At 36.2% G+C, this 20,581-nt stretch overlaps 1 protein-coding gene across 7 annotated transcripts in view; it reads right to left on the minus strand.

The window, feature by feature from the left end:
* WDR72 (WD repeat domain 72) overlaps nucleotides 1-20,581 on the minus strand; it is a 107,099-nt gene that overhangs the window by 72,491 nt on the left and 14,027 nt on the right. For 6 of the 7 annotated variants that reach the window (XM_042824646.1, XM_042824644.1, XM_042824642.1 and 3 more), the window contains 9 exons: nucleotides 18,395-18,566; nucleotides 17,792-17,868; nucleotides 16,335-16,454; nucleotides 14,648-14,793; nucleotides 14,190-14,286; nucleotides 12,506-12,647; nucleotides 11,796-12,038; nucleotides 11,011-11,231; nucleotides 9,882-10,077 (listed from right to left, as the gene is read on the minus strand). In XM_042824646.1, coding sequence (XP_042680580.1) covers nucleotides 9,882-10,077; nucleotides 11,011-11,231; nucleotides 11,796-12,038; nucleotides 12,506-12,647; nucleotides 14,190-14,286; nucleotides 14,648-14,793; nucleotides 16,335-16,454; nucleotides 17,792-17,868; nucleotides 18,395-18,566 — 1,414 coding nt within the window. The remainder of the gene's footprint in view (nucleotides 1-9,881; nucleotides 10,078-11,010; nucleotides 11,232-11,795; nucleotides 12,039-12,505; nucleotides 12,648-14,189; nucleotides 14,287-14,647; nucleotides 14,794-16,334; nucleotides 16,455-17,791; nucleotides 17,869-18,394; nucleotides 18,567-20,581) is intronic. The other variant, XM_042824647.1, reaches the window with a different exon arrangement.

The raw sequence follows: 20,581 nt of genomic DNA on the forward strand, positions 1-20,581 counted from the left end.
TCTGTACTAGACTTGCATGAGTAAATATGCTTGAAAGTATTAACGTATTTAGAAATAATACAGTTATTCATTTAATAATATTTTGGCCTCTGTAAGCATGCAAACAACTTCCTGCAATGTTCGGATCACAGGACGACCAAACCCAACATAAAAATAGTTCTCTCAAGTGTAGAGAGCTTGGCTTTCTCTGCTATCTGCTTCTAGAAGTCTCACATCTTCCTGCGTTTTCTATATTGCTTTTATCTGTGCAATTCACTAAATATTAAATACTTTGAAATAACAATAAACCTGTAAGGTTTAGATTGTGATAAATCCTCAGTAAATAAAAAGAATTTTCAGGGCCTGGTATTAAATTTAATAAATAATATGTAAAATCATGCCTTAGAGCTTCAAATACGCAAAACAGGCTTTTGCTAGCTGCTGGTGAACCTGAATATACCACACCACACACAGTCAAAGGAATACAGTAGCTAAGTGGTTTATTCTAGAAACAGTCTTTAGGTAAATGTTCTCCAGATATGGAGGAAAAGGAAGTTGAAGAGCAAGGTGGTAGGAAAGAGTATAAGTGACACAAGTCCCAAACTTGTATTTTAAGTAAAGAAAACCTAGAAATTTTATATTGGGAAGTATAAAATGACAATGGATGAATGAGAAAAGATAGTGTTTTCTGCATAGCAGCATCACTACTGCCGTGACCCCATAATGCACACACAAAATACAGGAAAAGTCTCTCTCAGACTGTGACCATGGCAACCAAGTCTCCTGAACAGACAAGAGTGGAGTATTTCATCCTCCTGGGCAGCTTTGGACCACTAGATGTGACTAGCTAGAGACTATTACAACATCTTATTCTTCTTCTGGACCAAGTAGTACAAATTGGGTCTCTGGGTGTTAGTGCTATCTGCGCAGTTCTCTGGATTCTGCTCTTACTGAATAATGCATTTTTGCTGGGGAGGTCATGCATATTATGCTGTCGCAAGACGGGGCTTTCACTGGCATCACATGACCTGCCATATCATCAGGCTCCACTGCTTTCTGTTCGCTGTCACAGCTCAAGTATTGAAAAGACATTCTCAGTATTGCAGTGCTACTGTGACCTAGTGACTCAACTGAGTCTCATAGCATAAGTAATCTGTGTGCATGAAAAATGGTTTTAGAATTGATTTTATTCTAAAAGAACACATAGTCAAGAATGAACCTTTTTGTTTAAATTTACTAGTGTCCAAAACAAAGAACATCTCACATTTCGGACCAAGTATCACCTGCCAAGTATTAGCTGTTTCTCAGTGTTTTATTTTCTGTCAAGATACTCCTTTCACAGAATCACAATGACACTTTCCATCCTTTATCATCTTAAAAAACTTCCAACCACATATTTTCTATTCTATCTAGTAGAATCAGAAAAACAAATATTGCATTCCTCACAAGATTTCTATTTATTTTAAACAAGTCTACTACTCTCCTTCAAGACCGTTCCAGCACTTCACTTGGGAGGGTGGGAAAAAATCTCAATTGCTAGTTCTATTGCTAATATCACGTAGCATAAATCAGATGGAACAAACTCTTCAGAAGTAAAAATATACATTCCAACCAATATCAAGCCTAATAAATATGGTCTAAAAAATATATATGTAGATTGTTCCAAAAGTAATACCTCCTATTTATTTCCATGGAAACTACAGCAGATGCAAATAGCATAGTAACACTGCTGGATAGAGAACATTCTCAGCTACAAAACACTGCTTTCTACAGACACCACTATTAGCTATGTTTTTTTTTTTTTTTTTTTTGCCAACTAAGAACAAGAACCTGCATGCTGCAATCAAAAATCTACCTAGCTTCCAGAACATGGCTTGTCTTTTATGTTGCTGTTTTCACTGCCGACATGCACCACCCCCTGCCTCAGTGTGCAGATAGCACTGCTTGGTCTCCATCTTCATTAAGCAAGACTCAACGAATGTCAATGTGTGAATTCCTCCACGCAGAAAAAAATGGCAATCTCACATCCTCGATGTGGAAGTGCCTCTGAAGCAGATGTCATTTTGTTAAACTGTCCCTCTGCTGCCATCTATTGCACAGCAACAAAATGTAACAGCATACTGACAGAAAGGTTCAATCTCTACTGCCATCCCACCAGAATCCGCCTCTGACGTTGTGGGTAATCTTCCATATAATAACATAGGAGGCATCACTTTCAGGGTAGTCTTCATAGGTGGGATGGATCAAATAAAATCCAGCCTCCTCAAATCTACTTATTTGTAGAAGGATATTTTTCTAGAACTTCAGCACTGAGTGTTCTGGAGGATCACGTAGAGTAATAGAGGAAAACAGACTTGGCAGACACTGCTGTGATTTTTTTTCATTTTGAGGATTTACATCACACAGCCCAACTGCTGAACATCGCTGACATTTTCAGACCTGCATTAACGAACTTGTCAGAATGTCTTTCAATCAAAGATAGTAATTGAGAACAACGCAAAGAAAGCCTCTGAAATATTACATATATAGCATAGGTTTAATAATAGGCAAAAAAAAAAGAGCAGTTATTCAAAATAATAGTTGTCTCAAGTATTCTGCTGCAGAAAAAATACTCTGATAGAAGAGCCATTAAAACTCACATTTGTTTCTTGACTCCGCTTAAGTTATCGTAAACAGCAAAGGAAAATACCCTATAACAGGAATTGCTGAAACATGGTAAATGAACGGAGATGGATTGAACGGAGGAAATGAACAGGAGATACACAGGCAGTTACTCTATTTCTACTTTGCCATGTGAAACGGAGCAAGAAAAAGAAGGCCACCCTCTCAGTGTCTAGAATTGAGGTCTTCCATAATACATTTGAACTCTTCTAACTACAATGGCCAAGCAAGAATTGGCAGCTATCAACTGTTAAGAATTCTTTTAAGTACATATAGCTAATTCCATGCATTACTCCACTGAATATCCATGAAGTATACACGGACTCATGATGTATGAATATACATAATCATTCTCTACATAAACGCATGTTTTTAGCTTCCCTAGATTGAGGAACAGAAGTTTGGTTTTGAGACATACTCATCCAAGCTGCAGTACCTTTTATTATTCTGCATCTCTAAGCAGTTACTGAACAAAGACTCAAATTTAGACAACTATAAAATGTTAAAGTGCATGCTACTGACTGACACAAGGCTTACTTACTCTCGCCTGATGACATGAAAAAGAAAAAAAAGTTTTAAGTTCAAGCCTTACAAAATAAAAAACTCTCTTCAATGCATATGTATTTTCATTTTTATGAAATACGTTGAATCATTCACATTTTCAAAAGAAGGTAACTAATAGAAGTTTCCTGATCATTTGCCTTTTAGAAAAGAACTTAAGTCTTTGCTTGGTAAGTCAGGCTCAGAGCAGAGGACATTGAGGGGTGCCATCAATACTTTCTGCGTCTTCCTCAGGATGGGGGAGTAGAGAGGGAGATGCTGATCTGTTTTCTGACTGGCAATAGGATGAGGAAAAGACTAATGCTGCATCAGGGGAAGTCCAAACTAGATATTAGGAATAAGTTCTTCACCAAGAAAGTAGTCAGGCACTGGGAAGAAGTTGATACATCACTTTCCAACTTACTACACCATCATTTGCACTGTTACACTTTTAGCAACGAATTTCTGCCCAGAGATGCTTTCTTAGAGAAACATTCTTTTAACCAGAATTTATTTAACATTGCAAATTCATAAACTTCCTTACTTCTGGCCAAAGAAGTCATCTTCTTTCTAGTTCATCAGCATGAACAAGGTTAAATCGCTGCCTGCAAGGTGTCCCTTTCTCTAAGGATACCTCTTACATGTGAAAGGAAAGAGGGCAGACTGGAAGTGAAGATCTCAGCCCACATGGTATTTGCCTCAACTGTTAATGTTGAAGGTCAGAACACAAACTAAGAACAGAAGAGCTAAAATCACTGGAGCCTTTTTCCAAATGCTGAAAGTTCCCTTCAGGAAAGAAATAAGCTTTTCAGTCCTCAATAAACACCTAATATTGCAAAGAACACTTAATATAAGAGCCACAGTTTCATAAGGGCTATTCTTTATAGTTTCACAGTGATTGATGAAATTATGTGCAATAGAACAGTTTTACATCATTATTAGGAAAATCAAATGACTATTTATTCTAATATCAGAAAAAGTGAAGTAAGTAGTTTTTGTATAAGCAAGCAGACTTTGAGCTTATTCACAGATATACATCTGACAAGGTGAATCTTATTTAAATAACTTGCTTATAATACTACCATTATTTTGCTAGCCAAAAGTTCAACAAGGATTTGATAAAAAAGACTTGATTGGCTTTTCTGTCAAGTAACACCTATCGCAGAAGTTGGCCATTTACCACTTCTGAAGACCAGTGTCTTATTATCAGTTACATCAAGTTCATTACCCTGCCCACATGAACTGCACAGAGACCAATCCGGTGCCTTCTACCTAACAAAACGATTTCACAGTTACTGCATCTTACATTCACAAGTGTAAGCAACTTGAATTTCTGACCACGAGCACAAGGCCTAGAGACAAAAATACATTAGCCAGGAGAAAGTAAATGAGTAAACAGATTTCTAAGTTTATATTTATAGGCTGTTTTTTGCACCCAGTAACACGGCACCATGCAGTATTTTTTTTCCTGAACACATGGTGCTTCAAAAAAACATTGCCAGATGCAGTTACCAAGGAATCTAAAAAGTGAATTCTGTATCAGTCAGGATCTTCAAGCTATGCAGAGGGCATTGGAGGAAAAAAGAAAAAAATAGTTTGACTGCTATGATCTTGACACTGGCTGTACCACAGCCTCTAGCATATGAAAAGCAACCATGGGATTTATCAGCTAGGCCATACTCATCCACTCAAACATAGCTCTGACCGATGACCTAAGGATAAAAAAAAAAAAAAGAGAGATGGAAAGAAAAAAATGAAAATGAAAAATATCAAAAGAGACTGTAAATCACTAACTTGTACAAGGACAAAAGGGTTAGAGAATTGTAATTATGGTTGTTTCTACAACTGCCTAGGCACAAACGTACAGTCAGTTATTAAGTTTACTTTGATACAGTTGTGAGAGTTTCATTAAAAATGTCCAGATTATATCCTTACAGACACCAGAAGAAACCTAAATCTTAGGGTTTTTTTTTTTTAATAGTTTAATCAATTTGTTCTGGAGTGAGTAAAGCTGTCGGAAATACTAAGTGAGGGTCAGCTTACAAAAAGGAAAGGAAACACCACGTATTCTGCAGCTCATATAACTCTGGCAGAGCTTATCACAAACTTGGAAGATTTCTTGTTGACACCAGATGGAAAAATGTTGGACCACAGATATCCACAAGTTAACTTTGAACAGCTTTTGAAGACGTTCCAGTCTGTCTGTCAGTCAATGTGAAACAAGCTTGGTCTACAACACCATTCCATAAAGTCTTCATGCCTTAAGACACAGTCTCATAACTGAATGGAATGCTGCTGTGAAATACAGTCAGCGTTGATGTCCTCCTGGTGTGAACAGGACCACTTTAAGGAAAATAATTACATAGTCTCATTACCACTTCTGTTTACTCAAGAAGACAGCCATGCAGACTTCATGTCAAATATCAGCATACAGACTCAACTTTCATTAAGCAGCAATCACAGCGTTTCACTGACCACTATATGAAGAATTAACATAATGCTGAAGTGACAGAAATGGAACAGAACAGCAGAGAAAATATCACTAAGGTTTCTTGCATGTATATGATGCAAGAGATTTCCCTTCAAACACACACCTTAGTTACGCAACTACCTACATTGCTTTTAATAATGTTTTTACTCTTTCATAGCAATTTGTTTTAACGTAAAAAGTGAGGGCTATTTGCTTCTCTCTTTTTAATAAAATTGCCCTGCATGTAATAAATGGTACAGAATATTGCACAAGTAAAAGATAACAGATCCATAAACAGTTTCAGATGTAAAGTTAGTCATAAACAAAATAGTCAAGCTTTACGTTACAAATTTTATTTCCCAACAGCCCATATTTCAAGCAACTAGTAAAAGCAAGCTAGTAAAAAATCATAATTGCCATTAGCAGAAAGTCTTGCTCTATAGCTATAATAACAGAACAAAAGGTCTGATTTAACTATCTTATTCTGTCTTAAACTCACAATAACCACATAGTTGAACAATAAAATAAAGCAACACTTCCAAGACAGAATAAAATACAGTAAATTACTAGAAGTTACATTCTGCAAGAATGATGAAAAAAATCACATCCAAGTCAAAACTAAACCTACCTTCGATAAATGAGGATTGCTTTGCTACCTCAAAACAAAGAAGATCCCTCTTTTAAGCCTATCTACTATTTCCTTGCTCTCAGTGTGTATTAGACAAAGATGTAGCTCCATTGGCAGGTTTCCACATGATTTTTTTTTTAACCAAGAAAGAAAATATGATCCTGTTGTTACATCTTATACCAATTACCTTTTTAAAAAAATCTCAAATATATCAACTCCTCAGAAAAACATAAGAGCAATATAGATTACAGCTAATTTCCTTATTGAAGTGGACTTCAAGTGGTGGCTATTGGAAGAAATATTTTACACTTTAATTAGAACAAAATTTGTTATTGATTTTCATATTCATCTTCCAGCACACAAGTTTGGAACATACCCTGTGCACATGCTATTTTAATATTCCATATGTATTATTAGATCAATATTTATTGTCATGGAAAATATTCTACTTTAATGGGAACTTACCATATCCATATATTAAAATGTAGGCAAAATGTTTGCCTACACAAATACTAATTCATAGCATCTATTTCATTTTCCATATCACTAACCACACGCACGTTCAGCAGCAACATTTAAACTTACAATAATTTCACTTCATTGAGTAAATCAAAAGTACTTAAAATGAGATTCAGTTCATCTTATTGGGGACTTGTAATAGTAGCAGCAGGTAATTTGTTTTCACCCCCTCTTCTTCATGCTCTTCTTGCAGTCAATGGAGAAAAGATAAGCCCTTCTACTTATTCCTAATTTCTCCTAAACATTAAAGACACAGCCTAAACTACTAGCTGCTAGTTACTAGCTTATATTTATAAGCATAAATGGATGTCCCTAGTTCAGATGAATTCCAATTGAAATTAACTATAACCTTGTTGGGCTCTATCAAAAGAGGGGTGGCCAGCAGGGACAGAGAGGTGATTGTCCCCCTCTACTCTGCTCTTGTGAGGCCCTACCTGCAGTACTGCGTCCAAGTGTGGAGCCTGCAGTACAGAAAAGACAGGGAGCTGTTGAAGAGGGTCCAGAGGAGAGCCACAAAGATGACCAGGGGACTGGAGCACCTCCCCTGAAGACAGGCTGAGGGAGCCAAGCTTGTTCAGCCTGGAGAAAAGAAGGCTGCGGGGTGACCTCATTGCAGCCTTTCAGTACCTAAAGGGAGCCTACAGAGAGGAGGGGAAATCAACTCTTTGAAAGGGTTGATAACTGCAGAACAAGGGGAAATGGTTTTAAGTTGAGGGAGGGGAGATTTAGGTTGGATGTGAGGGTGAAGTGCTGGAAAAGCTGCCCAGAGAAGTTGTGGATGCCCCATCCCTGGAGGTGTTCAAGGCCAGATTGGATGGAGCCCTGGGCAGCCTGATCTAGCATTAAATGGGGAGGTTGGTGGCTCTGCATGTGGAGATTCACGATCCTTGAGGTCCCTTCCAACCCTGTCCATTCTGTGATTCTGTCATTCTGTCATTTAATGTGTTTCAACATAAGCCATCCTCAAATGACTATTTGGAATAATATAGGCAACCAATCGTACTCAGATTGTTTATCATTTATGAGGCAAAAATAAAATCTTTGACAGGCTAACAAAGAGATGGATACAGGCTGCACACAAATGCTGGGTTAGATTTTAATCTGTATGACAGTGTTTTTCCCACCTCATAAGAGAAACAAAAGTACACTTGGTAAGAAGAGCCTTAAATTTAACTTCAGAATATTTTTTGAAAAAAGTATCAGCCATCAGTATGTCACTGAAATTTGGAAGATAAACTGTAATATATAATAAAAGCTTTCTTTTGCTTAAGGATTTGTTTTCTTAATTACCTGATAGGACAGCTCTGAAGCTAAAGTGGTATAGCTGAACAACTATCAGGTACTAAGAGTCCCTGAATTTTTGTGAAGTCATTTGTCAAATTCAGAGTTACTGCTGACTCTACAGCAATGTAAATACTGAAATATTCATAGAGATTCCTTATTTCACATCCCCAAATTATAAGCAGATTGGCCGTTTTCCCAGTTATCCATTATCTCCAGTACAGTAACAGCGTTCAGTATTTTTTTTAAATGCAAACAGTGATGTATGAGGCTGACACAAAAATTGGGTCCTCTGCTGACTTCCATTTAGAGGCAAAGCCTCAGTCATGAAACTGCACACTCAGAAGAGGAAGAAAAAGAACCAAACCACTTTTTGACCACAGGAACTACTAAAACTATTCCATGTTCAAATCCACGATGGAATTTGAGCACAAGGCTATTGCTAAGAGTACTCTCCAACTATCTGGGAACTCACACGCAAACAATTCTGCAAGTGGTACATGCACATCTGTCTGTTCAAATACTGACAAATGAAAACTGTATTAAAAGGCTTTGCTTCTGCTGAGTTTTGTTTGATACACCATTCTCATACATCTAAACAATACTCTGCCTGCCTGGGTGACACTGAAGTATCTATACGGTTCTTGATCTAGGTCAGGCCAATTTCAAGGATCAATGCTACGACCTCTCAAGTTCTCCCATAATAAAGATTTAATTTACATTAAAGCAAGTATATCCTGGTTAGCTTAGATGACATTTTTCAGCTACCAGTGCAGAAGTGGAATAGAAAAGAAAGTTGATATAGGCTTCTGCAGCAAATAACTGCATCCCTTATGCTCCACACATTCTTTAAAAGTAGTGATTGCAACCCGCATTCCAGCCAGTGGCAACAAGAAACAGAAAGAGTAATTTAACATACTTTTAATTGACCCATTTAGAATATGTAATATGTGAGCATCCATTTTACTTCCTGTCAAATGAGCACCATTTTCATGGCTAAAGGAGAGAGAATTCAATGCATACTGCTTTTTGCATTCTTGGTACCAGTACAATCCTATGGTACTAAGTCCCACTGATTTACAAATTATTCACTGCACTTTTGTATGATATTATCTAATCACACTGGAATAAAATTGCAACTGGCATATAATCATCTCCCTTGAAGCATTTTAACTGCTTGGGCTGCTTTAGTCATTGTATAGGATAGACAGAATAACTGATGCAGAACAAGTTAAAATGATAGCAATGATAAGGACAGATTAATAAGGAAACAATAAAAGTTCCATGGTTCTTTGTCACATCTGCCAAGCTCTACTACAGTTTTAAATGCAACTGAATCTTCAGTGAAATTTAAATGACCTTTAGGGACATCTCAGACTCAAGTTTTTATATACAGCTTATTCACAGGATTTTGAAGCACCCTTCTTAGTTGCGTATGAAACAAGGAAAACATTCTACTTCACAATTTCTCCCACCTAAATTACATACTGTTTTCATCATCAATTTTAGAAGAGGAAAAAAATTTAGGTGGAACAGTTAGAGGCTGTTAGCATCTTCAAACACCATAATCTCTATTAAAAATGCTTGTATTTATGAATGACTGCTGAGTTCAGTTCACTGCAATGCCAGCTAATCATTCAGTCATCAGAATCTGACTTAAATCTCTATGTAACGAGTTATAGGTAAGCTATTATATTAGTGACGTACCTTGAACAATATAGAAATTTTAACCTCCCTAATTAATCTAAGATGTTCATAAACATCACAGACGAAACTTCAAGTGAACAAATAATCTGATATTACCTGTTTCAATTTCCCAAACATAAACAGAATCATCTTCACACCCAACAATTAGCAGATTCTCAATGGGGTCAAATTTTATCTTCTTCACAGGAAACAGATGCTTTCTGGCATGTAAGAGACAAACTTTCTTCTGAAGGTGTAGAACTGCTACTGAGTGATCACTACACACACAGCACACTACACTATGATACTGCAACTGCAAAACAGAAGAATTTTGTTATCAATACTGCATCAAAAGTCATGATATCATTGTCGTAAGCCTGGAAGTTATTTAGTCATTTATTTCCCAGAACATACTAATATTGGAAAATGCTTAATTTCAGACTACATCTCCAAGTCATTTTTAGCAGGCAAGCTGTAAAACAGATCCCTAGATCCTCTTTTGATTTTTCAAATGTAAGAATAGTTTAAACACCAGTACTTGGCCTGTAAAAGCAAAGTTGAACATGGGAAGTTCTGTACTACCATGTAGAAGAACATCTTTACGTTAAAGGTGACAGAGGCACTAAAAGGTGTTGCCCAGGGAGGTTGTAGAGTCTACTTGTATGGAGCTATTCAAGACTTGTCTGGATGCCCACCTGCGAGTCCTATGGTAAGGTACCTGCCTTAGCAAGGGATTTGGACTCGATGGTTTCTTGAGGTCCCTTCTAACCCCTGTGATTCTGTCGTTCTCATAGTAATTTTTGGTGATATGAAGGAATTTACCTGATGGAAAATATCAGCCCCATAAATGAACTGGATCATCATCCAAGTAATACAGGTAAATACAGTTTATCTAGATGCCAGAAAAATTGCTTAAGAGCCTTACAAGCATTAAGACCTTGAACTAGCCCTTTGTGAAGTATTTAAATACATACCATTTACAAAGATTTGTCAGATTGAAATACAATTTTACGATCATGATGTGAAAAAGGATGAATAGACTGTTAAGAAGAATTAAATCCATCACCATTTTAGCATTTTTCTGTACCACTGAAATTATAAATTAACGAAATCAACACCCTGAAATTAAAAGCAGCTTTCAAACAAAACAATTAAGTGAATAACAACTGCAAATCAAAGATCAAGTGCCACAGGGCAGAAGCATGTGTATTTATTATAAATTATTTATTATTATAAGTATACTTACTTTGCAGTTGTCTGGAGATCTCAATAGCTCTGTCACTGGACCAGATTGCAGACTAAATCGGTGCAAGATTTTTCCAGTAAATATATCCCAGCAGATCACAGTAGAATCCTGGCCCCCTGATAACAGCCAGCTGGGATCAAACCTTACTGAATTACCATGTGGATAAAGTAAACATGTAACTCTGCTACTATGACCATTCAAAACTTTATGAGGTAGATTACCTGAAACAACACAGTAAGTTACTTATCTTCTTTAAAAGTAGAAGTTCCATATTTGACAATACATTTCATAAAACAATCAAGAGATTCAGAAGACTAATTACAACTAAATATTCATCTAAAGAGTTTTAAGAAAGGTAACTTCATTTAACAATTAAACAGATTAAACAATTGTGGACACATTCTCTCTAAAAAAGGAGAGCAAAGATGTACATTCAGACCTTCATCCACCAGAAAGCATCTTTTTTTATTTCTGAAGTGGAATTATCTTTCAGAGGGAAAATGACAAAGATGACTGCTGCCTCTATGATATCCCACAACTCTAATTCCAGTTGACTCCAATCCCCACATCCATCATAGGACTAGCAGAACCAAGTCGTCTGGTAGTGATTTGATAAGTCACCTACAGGGAGCTGCAAAGACTATCATAATCTATTTTCCTCATTCAGATCCTGAGCCTCACCTCCACTTTCATCGAATGTTTAAAGGGATGACTGAAGGGAATGTTAGAAACATGAAGTCTTCCATGCGTCATTCAGATAGTTAAGCAAAATTGTTAATACTTACCTTTCAAAGATGCATTTCCTAGAAATCTTGCTCTTGCAGTTTCTAGACCTAGCGTTACGAAAATTTCCCCATTTTCACATCCACACACAAGCTTATCCAGACCAGGTATGTACACAGAGGAAGTCACAACTGCATTTTCAATTCCATCTTTAGACTCGCAGAGATGATCTATAATGCCCTCTGACACTGAATGGGCTTTATTGAAATTGTCTTGAAGAGTCCATGTTGTTGAAATTGGGATTTCTAGAGTGTGGGGAGAAAAAGGCAGGAACATTATTTGTTTAAATTCAAAAGAAAACCAAAATGTATTTTTCATCTCGCAACCACTTCTAAACTTATCCCTCCTGCTTTTAGGTTGGAGTTAATGGTTGTCACTCCAACATGTTACATCATCTCACTAAAATCCTTTATTTTAAATATACCTGTCTATGAACACCGTAAGCAGGATCAAATAAGCAAATTTCCATGACATTTGGTAAATACGTGCTTATGAGCAGATTGAAAAGAAATAGAATATTCATTCATCCAACCACATGAAACAGAAGTGTCAATTACTGGACACTCCCTGTTGGTGTGTTGCTGCTGCCTACAGAGAATCACCACACAGCGGATGGATAAACAGCAATTTTTGCCATTAAGAATTTTCACAAGTTTTCATGATATGCAGACATAACTAAAGAGTTTGCACTGAGAGCATAGAGTTACCAAACCTTTTGGTGAACCATCAAATGTAGATGCAGGAACATCAGGAACATGCCACAAAGTGATTCTTCCTGAAGCTTCACCGGAAAAAAGAATCTTATAGAAAGGCTCCTTCCTTTCATTCATAAAGCCCATGACAAAAGGGAAACTCTGCCAAAAATAACAGCAAGTCAAACTCCTGATGTGGAAGAGGTGATAAAATAATGCAATAATGAATTTCAAATTCCAAGTTTGAGATCAGAAGACATTGGAAATATCAAAAATGAAACAATACACTCTTCCAGAAAATAAGAAAATAGGAAACTCCAGGTGTATTTCCTGTGAGACATTTTAACTTAGAGTAGGAGTGTACTTTGGAAATTGGTGCTGCTTTTTTGTGTTTTGAAGTCATCCTGGAGTACCACATCAAGACTCCTTCTGGCTGAAAGTGAACCGAAAGATGCATGCAGGAGCACAGATGCTGCATTTCAAACACAAAGAGACTTGCCAAAAACAAGCCAGAAAAAAATGCATGCTGAGTAGCATGGATTGAACAGTCATCAGCACAGTTTTCCTCTAAAGAGAAGCTTTAATTGTGTCAACACAGCTAGACTGTATGCTCCTTGAAGACATTTTAATAACATCCCCATAAGCAGGATGCGTTTTATATACAACACTGAAGTTTGGGAGTAAATTTCACAATAAGCAACTCATTATGTAACTCAGGTTACAATCTAAAGAGATGAAAACAGACTGTCACCAAGGGAGCTGTGTCCTGTAAAACAAATCCACTATAAAAATTATTTAGGTGGTAAATATTTGAGGAAAAATATTAGAAAATGGCAGCAGACATTATTAAAAAATGCACATATTTGGGGGAAGTAAAAAATATGAGCTTCCTTCTGTAACACCCTAGCATTACTAAGCCATGTATTTTGGCTATTTCTTTCTTTTTACCAAAAGGTATCTGACCTTTTGGCATCCTTCAGCGGTTATCCCACTTTTGCACACAACAAAAACAGTTTCTTAGAGTCTCTGGCTGCCAACAAAAACAAAAGCTCACTAGAAAAAGCCTATATATTTGAGAGTGTCTCTGGCCAGGAACAAGTGAAAAATAGGTATCTATTTGAGATCTACATAAACTGCTTAAAAACCTGTTTAACTTCATTCACTGTAAGTTCTGTCAGTTTGCCCACACTGCAAGAGTTAAATGTATGACAACGACTATGAAGGCTTGATATAACAGTAATCGGTATAAGATGTCACTGACTCAAAACCGTTCAAGTCAGGACAGGCATACACTGAAACATGTATGCATTTCTTACTAGAACAAGAATGAAATAACCTCGTTTTCTTTGCTTGCCTTTTTTTTTTTTTTTTTTTTAAAAGCAGATGTGAGAGTAAAAGGTTCTAAAGCTATTTTAGAGTGCTTTTAACTTAAAGAAAACCTCTGCTTCTTTATTAAAAAGCAGGAAACACCTGTATCTGAAAATGCAGGATTTCTGAGAAAAAATTAAATAAGCCAGAATTAAAGACAACACTGCAAACATCTCCAACTTTATAAGTAAACACATTCATATGAATAAACGTCCTCCTTGCGGTTTAAGTCAAAAACCCACACTTACAGCACTTAAATCTTTGTTGCAATGTTGGAAATTACGAACATGCATTGAAGCAGCTTTTGAATCTCACTGTAAATCTTTATGAATTTACCTTATTTTCCTTCACATCAGTAAAGCAGAGTAAATGAGGATAAACAGTTTCTTTCAGCACCTTCGCATCTGCAGGATATGTGCTTTTGGAAAGTCCACTGCATAATTCAGAAAGAAAAGATTTAGAAAGTCTTTTTTTCTTTTTTCTTTTTTTAAAGGAAGGAGAACAGCAACATCTAAGATCCGCAAGTTAAATTAAAAGTTACCAAGCAATTACAAGCGACTTTGTGAAATCACAACGCCAGCTGCCCAAGTTCTACATGGCTAATCTTATTCCTGTGTCCCCTGCTGTGTCAAACAAAGACTGAGAGCTGTCAAATTCAGGGTAAATCTTTGAGTGCCAAAGTGTTTTTGTTCTGGTTTTTGATCACTTGCAACATGCAGAGATTTTCCATAATAAACCTCCCAAAGTTCATCCTGTACCTGAACTTTTTGTGTGAATTTCCCATTTGAGCCCACCTGTTTAGCAGCTGGTAGATGTAACTGTAACCATCTTCTGTCCAGATGATAAGCCTGTAAGCTGCTAGTACTTCTCCACCAGCAAAGCACTGACCACTCTTACAGAACTCAGTACACAGCAAAGAGAAATCACAGTAATCATAGACCTAAGTCCCAAAAAAGAGTGAAACACAAACAAACAATATTGACACAATCAGATTCATTCAAGCTAGTTTTAGGCAAAGGATCAATAAAAAGAACATTATCTTGACTCTGTAGTTCGACTACCTCTTTTAAAGCCAAAGCAATATTTATAACATTAAACTAGCATAATGTCAGAATCAAACCATACAACAGAAAGATAAACTGAAAAACCAAAAAACAAAAAACATTAAGGGCTTCTGCTATGTTAGAGGATTTTAGACAGAGTTTAGTTTGTTTTGCTTTGCGTTCATTATTAATGTTTACTGGACTGTTGGGTAGAAGCAATGAATTTAGTACATAACAATGACATTGAAGATTGATACATGCAGTTAATGCTTCTGTTCTTATTCTTTATGTATTCTTTAACCAATATTCTGCTGATCTCAGCAGATTTTAGGAGAACAGATTTTTCTTTGTTTGTTGAACAACAATTTTTTTTTTTCTCATAAATTAATTGAAAGTGAGGAGATTTACTTGGGAGAGTTCTTGTAGCTTTTCTGTTTTGAAGACTAGAAATAAAATAGTAGCTTATTACCTTTGGCCTCCCCATCTTAAACAAAAACATGGCAACGCAAGATATGGTCTTTGTCTATGTTCCTAGTAGTCTTGAAAAGAGTTTTCTTAGCCACATTCTACAACTTACTCCAATGGCATGAGGAAAACTTTCAGAATGAGAATTATTATGATTTATATGGAGCACAGGACTTTTAGATTATTTGCCCAATGTTTTCATAACCATAGAAGTGAGTTGAGTCACTCAGGATACATGTGAGTCTCTCTCACGGCACGTGCTACATAACCTTCTATTTAAGCAGTAATATCATCATTATCTTTTCCTTGAGAGGTATATATTTATTAAAACAGAAGTTTAAAATAAGCCACTTGCATATATTCTGCTGTTTGAAGCAGCCATATAGATAAGTACACAAACACTATAAGAAACATGCATTTTGTGAAAAGCATCACAAGTTTATAAACAGGATATTACTCTATTTTTCCATGCAAAACCTGCCCATTCTGTACAAGAAAATTATCAGTGCTTTTATACTTTTTTTTTTCCAAAATAGCCCAAGAAGAAACTCAAGAATACCCTACAAAAGTGTTAGACAAAGCTGACTCAGCTCTATGAACTCCAGCTTTCCACACCTCCAGAGGCACCTGAATCAGACATTAATAGTCCAAAATCACCTTCAGAAAAATATCACAACACCAGTTTGATCTTTACTGTACCACAAAGTGTGCTGTAATGCACCCAATGCTCTAAAACTGGGGGATACTGAAAATAATCCCCTTCCTACAGAGCCGACTTAATATCAGTCTTCTAAAGCAGGAATACTTAAAATGAAAACCTCAGTAAGACAGTTAAGATAACTGAAGGGAAGACAGCACACATCTGACAATTAGCAAGCACTAATTTTAAGGGAAGCATTTACATGTCAGAATTGATTACATCAGCTTTTCAAGGTTCTTAACAACCAAACAAATATAATGCTCAACAGCATACCTGCCAGCATATGGAAGACACAACCAGAAGGAGCCTTTCTGTGTAAGTGCAAAACCGTATTGCTCGGCAGTTCATACAGTCCAGAGACTTGGACTCCTTTTCACACACATTTTGCCTCTCCTTTGAGCAGAGAAGGAAAAAACAGAGCTGTGATTTATTCCAGACAGCTTAACTTTCACTTTTAGAATAGAAAGAAACTATTGAAAAATCACGTAAAACAACATATATTTCCTAATTAAAAGACTGGAAGACAGAGTTCACAAGCACTGTATAAATAAATTACATTCTGCATAACTCAGATCTTCATCTATGATTATACTGGAGTTACTTTAATTATTGATTAAATGATTAAAAAAATTACATTTTCTGCTTTGAAAGATAACTGCCAGTATCATAACTTCCCTGAAAAGGGGTATGCTGGTTACAGAATCATTGCACAGTAAGAGGGCAAACCATTCTTTCATTTCACCTCATATTAATATCAATTCAATCCAACAATATTTGTTAAAATTCTGTTCTCTAAGCAGCTGCAATAACTTGATTTTTACCAACTCCACTCTCCTCTCTTACAAAGAAAGTCCCAGGCAGTAAAATAAAGGAAGCGCATGGTATGGTGCTATGTGCTGATCAGTTCTTACATTCCCCAGAATTTCTACAGTGTAACAGTATTTTTTTTCCCCTGGGAATGTTAGAAGGAAGACCCAAAACATTGCAGAACAGTCAAAAACATATCATGTGAACACTTGTACAGTATCAAACTTGACAGACTGTCCTGAGGGGCCTGATCCTATCAATTAACAAGTTGTGCAGTGGCATGCTCTGCAGTTTGTCAAATAAGGCAGTAATGTATTATGGATGCCCCAGAGAAGATTGATGACTTTTTGCCACTTTGATGACAATCCCTAGTACTTAGCTATAATGCTCTCATCTTGCGAAACCAGTCCTCAGAGTTTGACTCCAACCCAGAACACCATTTTTGACTTTTAGCATCTGTGCAAGTCAAATGACTGCTGCTGAGAATACTGACAAAATTCAACAGAAACAGGCAGTCTGAAGATGGGCAAATTGAGCACTTGACGCAGCAAAAGTATTTTCTAAGTGAAGACAGTACTATGAAAAATATTAAGAAGTATAATCTAAAGAATCATTTTGAGAAAAGTAACAAAGATGAAGAGGGAGTACAAAGCGTGGGTTTTTAAGAGCTCATAGCCTAAGGAAATATATGAACACTGCAATGCCATGGCAAAAACTTGCCAATAGCCCAATTAATTCTAAATAGCAGTAGGAGGATGAGTTTTCGGGATTTTGTAGAAACTTAGAGTGTAGGGCCTTCAAAAACAGACAAAATTAATCAATCTGGATTAAATCATAGTCATAAGATCTTCACTCATTCATATTCTGCTTCAGTGCACCTTCACGTTTATGTTATTGTTGCAATTGTCATTTCACAAACTGACCTGTATGCTGGTCAAAGATGAAGATAGGTCCCATGCTTTAAGAACTCCAGTTACAGACACGGCAACCAGTGAGTCTTCTGTGAAAAGATAACAAAAGATAATCAGTTTGAAACAGAGTCCAAACCACGCCTAAAAAAAAGAAAAACCTTGGCATAGACACTGGTGTGCTACATAGCACTCAATCTGATGGATTCTACAGGGCACTGTTTAAACGAAATATGAAACAGCTCATTCACACTTAGAAATACAAAGCATGCAAGCAAACAGTGAATAATTATTTTGTCCAATCACCTATATTCCAAACAAAGATAAAATAGCAGTTCTGTTCCGTAATTTTCCTGATATTACCAAATTAATTTGTACTCATCTCCAAACAAGCTGCTTACAGTTGTAGAGGTCCTTTGTTTTTCTCTTTATGGAACAAAGAATGAAACATGACCAAGGGTATTATAGACACCTTAAGTTCAAACAATGAAACAATGTCTTACGTATAAGTGCATTGTACAACATGACTGAATATTTGTTATTCTAGTAAGATCCCACAAGTTATACAGAAATGCTTCATTAAATTCACTGGTCTGTACTAATATCTATGCTGCATACCTTGAATTCTTGCGGAGCGAACAATACACATACAATTTATCCAATCAGAAGACTGAGAAGACAAAGTATGCAGAACATCCAAAGTCTTAGCATCAATAATAAGAACATCTTGATATTCTCCAAAACAAAGAAGCCAGCCTTCACCTATCATTCGGAATGAGCAATGGTAATACTGTGCAAGTGGAGAGAAGAGAGTCAGCATAACTCAGGAAATGTGCATGCACATCATTCACATTAAGCATATCACAGAAACATACTCAACACTCCGAATTACTAAAAATATACAGTGAATTACACACATGAAATGGTAGAAAATTTTGGTAGAATTGCAAGTGTTCCACCTACATTTATAACAATTTAATAGATGTTTAAATTTCAGAAAAAGGGGACTTAATACTGAAATTGCTATCTGCCCTGTCCAGCAACTAGGATTTTTGAAGTCACTAAAGATGTTGATTTTCATTGTAAATTGCTAAACAGTTTGGTAGTGATTTCTGAGAGCTCATCTCCTCCAAACATCTGATAAAACTTCATTTATCAAGAAGGACAAAGACTGGGGATAAGTTGGGTAAAAATGCAGAGGAATCATATTGAATTTCCAATTATTTTCCAGGAAGAATTTCTACTCCACAAGATATTTTCAGTATAATACTAATTGCCCTCCTGTTCAAGAAACCCATTATTTCTCAAAAATCAAATAAAGAAAGGAAGAACACAGAGCAAAGGGCTTGATAACAGGGCACAGAGTGACTATCTTTTTTCCAGGTGTTTTATATGTTCAAGGATATTTTTCATACTTCCAATTTGGGTTAGATAGTTCTCAAAGTATCAGTTAACTAATTCAAGTCTGAAAATAAAGGTTCCATGAATAACTGGGAATAGGATAAGTACACAGAAATGAACAATCAGATGGAGAAATGCTCAGAAACAGGAAGAATTTGCAACTGTTACTCAAATATATAATTGGATAGTCCTCAGTGTATACAATCAATCAGTCCTCTAATGAGAAGATCCCACTTCTCTTAAGATCCCACAAATGGTTAGCAGTTGACCTTGGTGTTAAGTTTCATTGCAAATTGGAAGTATTGTTTGAACTGCTTGACATCTGCCATTTATATTAGAACTATTGATGCTGAACAAAAGGAACATACTAAGCCAGATAATGGCAACCAAAATGTTTTTAAATAATGATGCTAAAACAGTACGCACTACAACTCTCAGACAACATTCTGTATGAAGTGATACTTTTTGAACTTGTCACAGGAGAAAAAAAAAGAGAAGAAAGCATAAAAACACTCAAAAAAAAACCCCACAGCCAAACAATATAAAAGAACAAAACAATTACTAGTACTTGAAGACTGTATTTTAAGAATTGTTTCTTGTCCTAGCTACAGAATTTTCTTAGGGAAGTTTTGTTCTTAGGTGCTCACATTGTCCTTTTGCCATCTTACTGTGCTAAAATCATAGACCAAAAAAGTCATTATCTAGTCACAATTGCACTACTTCTAATAGAAAAGTAACACTATTCTGAAAGTATTTGCCTACTTGAAGGAGAAGAACTAAGCTTTTGCCTCTGTTCTTCACAGAAACACACAAATCAGCAGATAATCAGCCAGGTCACATCTGCCTGCTTCTTTGTGAAAGATCTCCAAAACTATTAAAATTTAATAAAGCAATACACAACACAGATCACACCATACTTCAAATACATAATTGAACATTAATATTATGTGTACTTAAACACTAAAACCATGTTTTCTATCACGCATACAGAAACACTAAGTAGAAAAACAGCTTACTGTTTTTGTACACGTATGCATACAATAAACAGATTGTTAAGAAGCTATTCATCTATAGTTTCTATTTTGTGATTTGGCCATAGTCTAAGAGTCACATGAGAACTCAGTGAAGTCTCAGATTGCCATCATTTGGAGATTTAATTCCACAGTAGAATTCTTCACTGAAGATCATCATTTTAATTAACATGAGTTCTGAGCTCTTTTACCGGTATTTCCACAAATAAAAGCATCTCTGAATCAAACCCATGTGATAGGCTCTAAATCACATTTTAAACACCCTCATATTCCAGTTCCAGTATATATTTGGTGTATACCTTATCCAGTCAAGGCAGATACTTGAAATGATTTGAAGATTTAAAGCAGTTTGGCCGGTGAGAACAAGCACAAC

The sequence above is a fragment of the Centrocercus urophasianus genome, unplaced genomic scaffold (assembly GCF_019232065.1).
Source record: "Centrocercus urophasianus isolate 14NV4802_14NV808 unplaced genomic scaffold, USGS_Curo_1.0 seq_23, whole genome shotgun sequence".
In the NCBI taxonomy this organism is placed as follows: domain Eukaryota; kingdom Metazoa; phylum Chordata; class Aves; order Galliformes; family Phasianidae; genus Centrocercus; species Centrocercus urophasianus.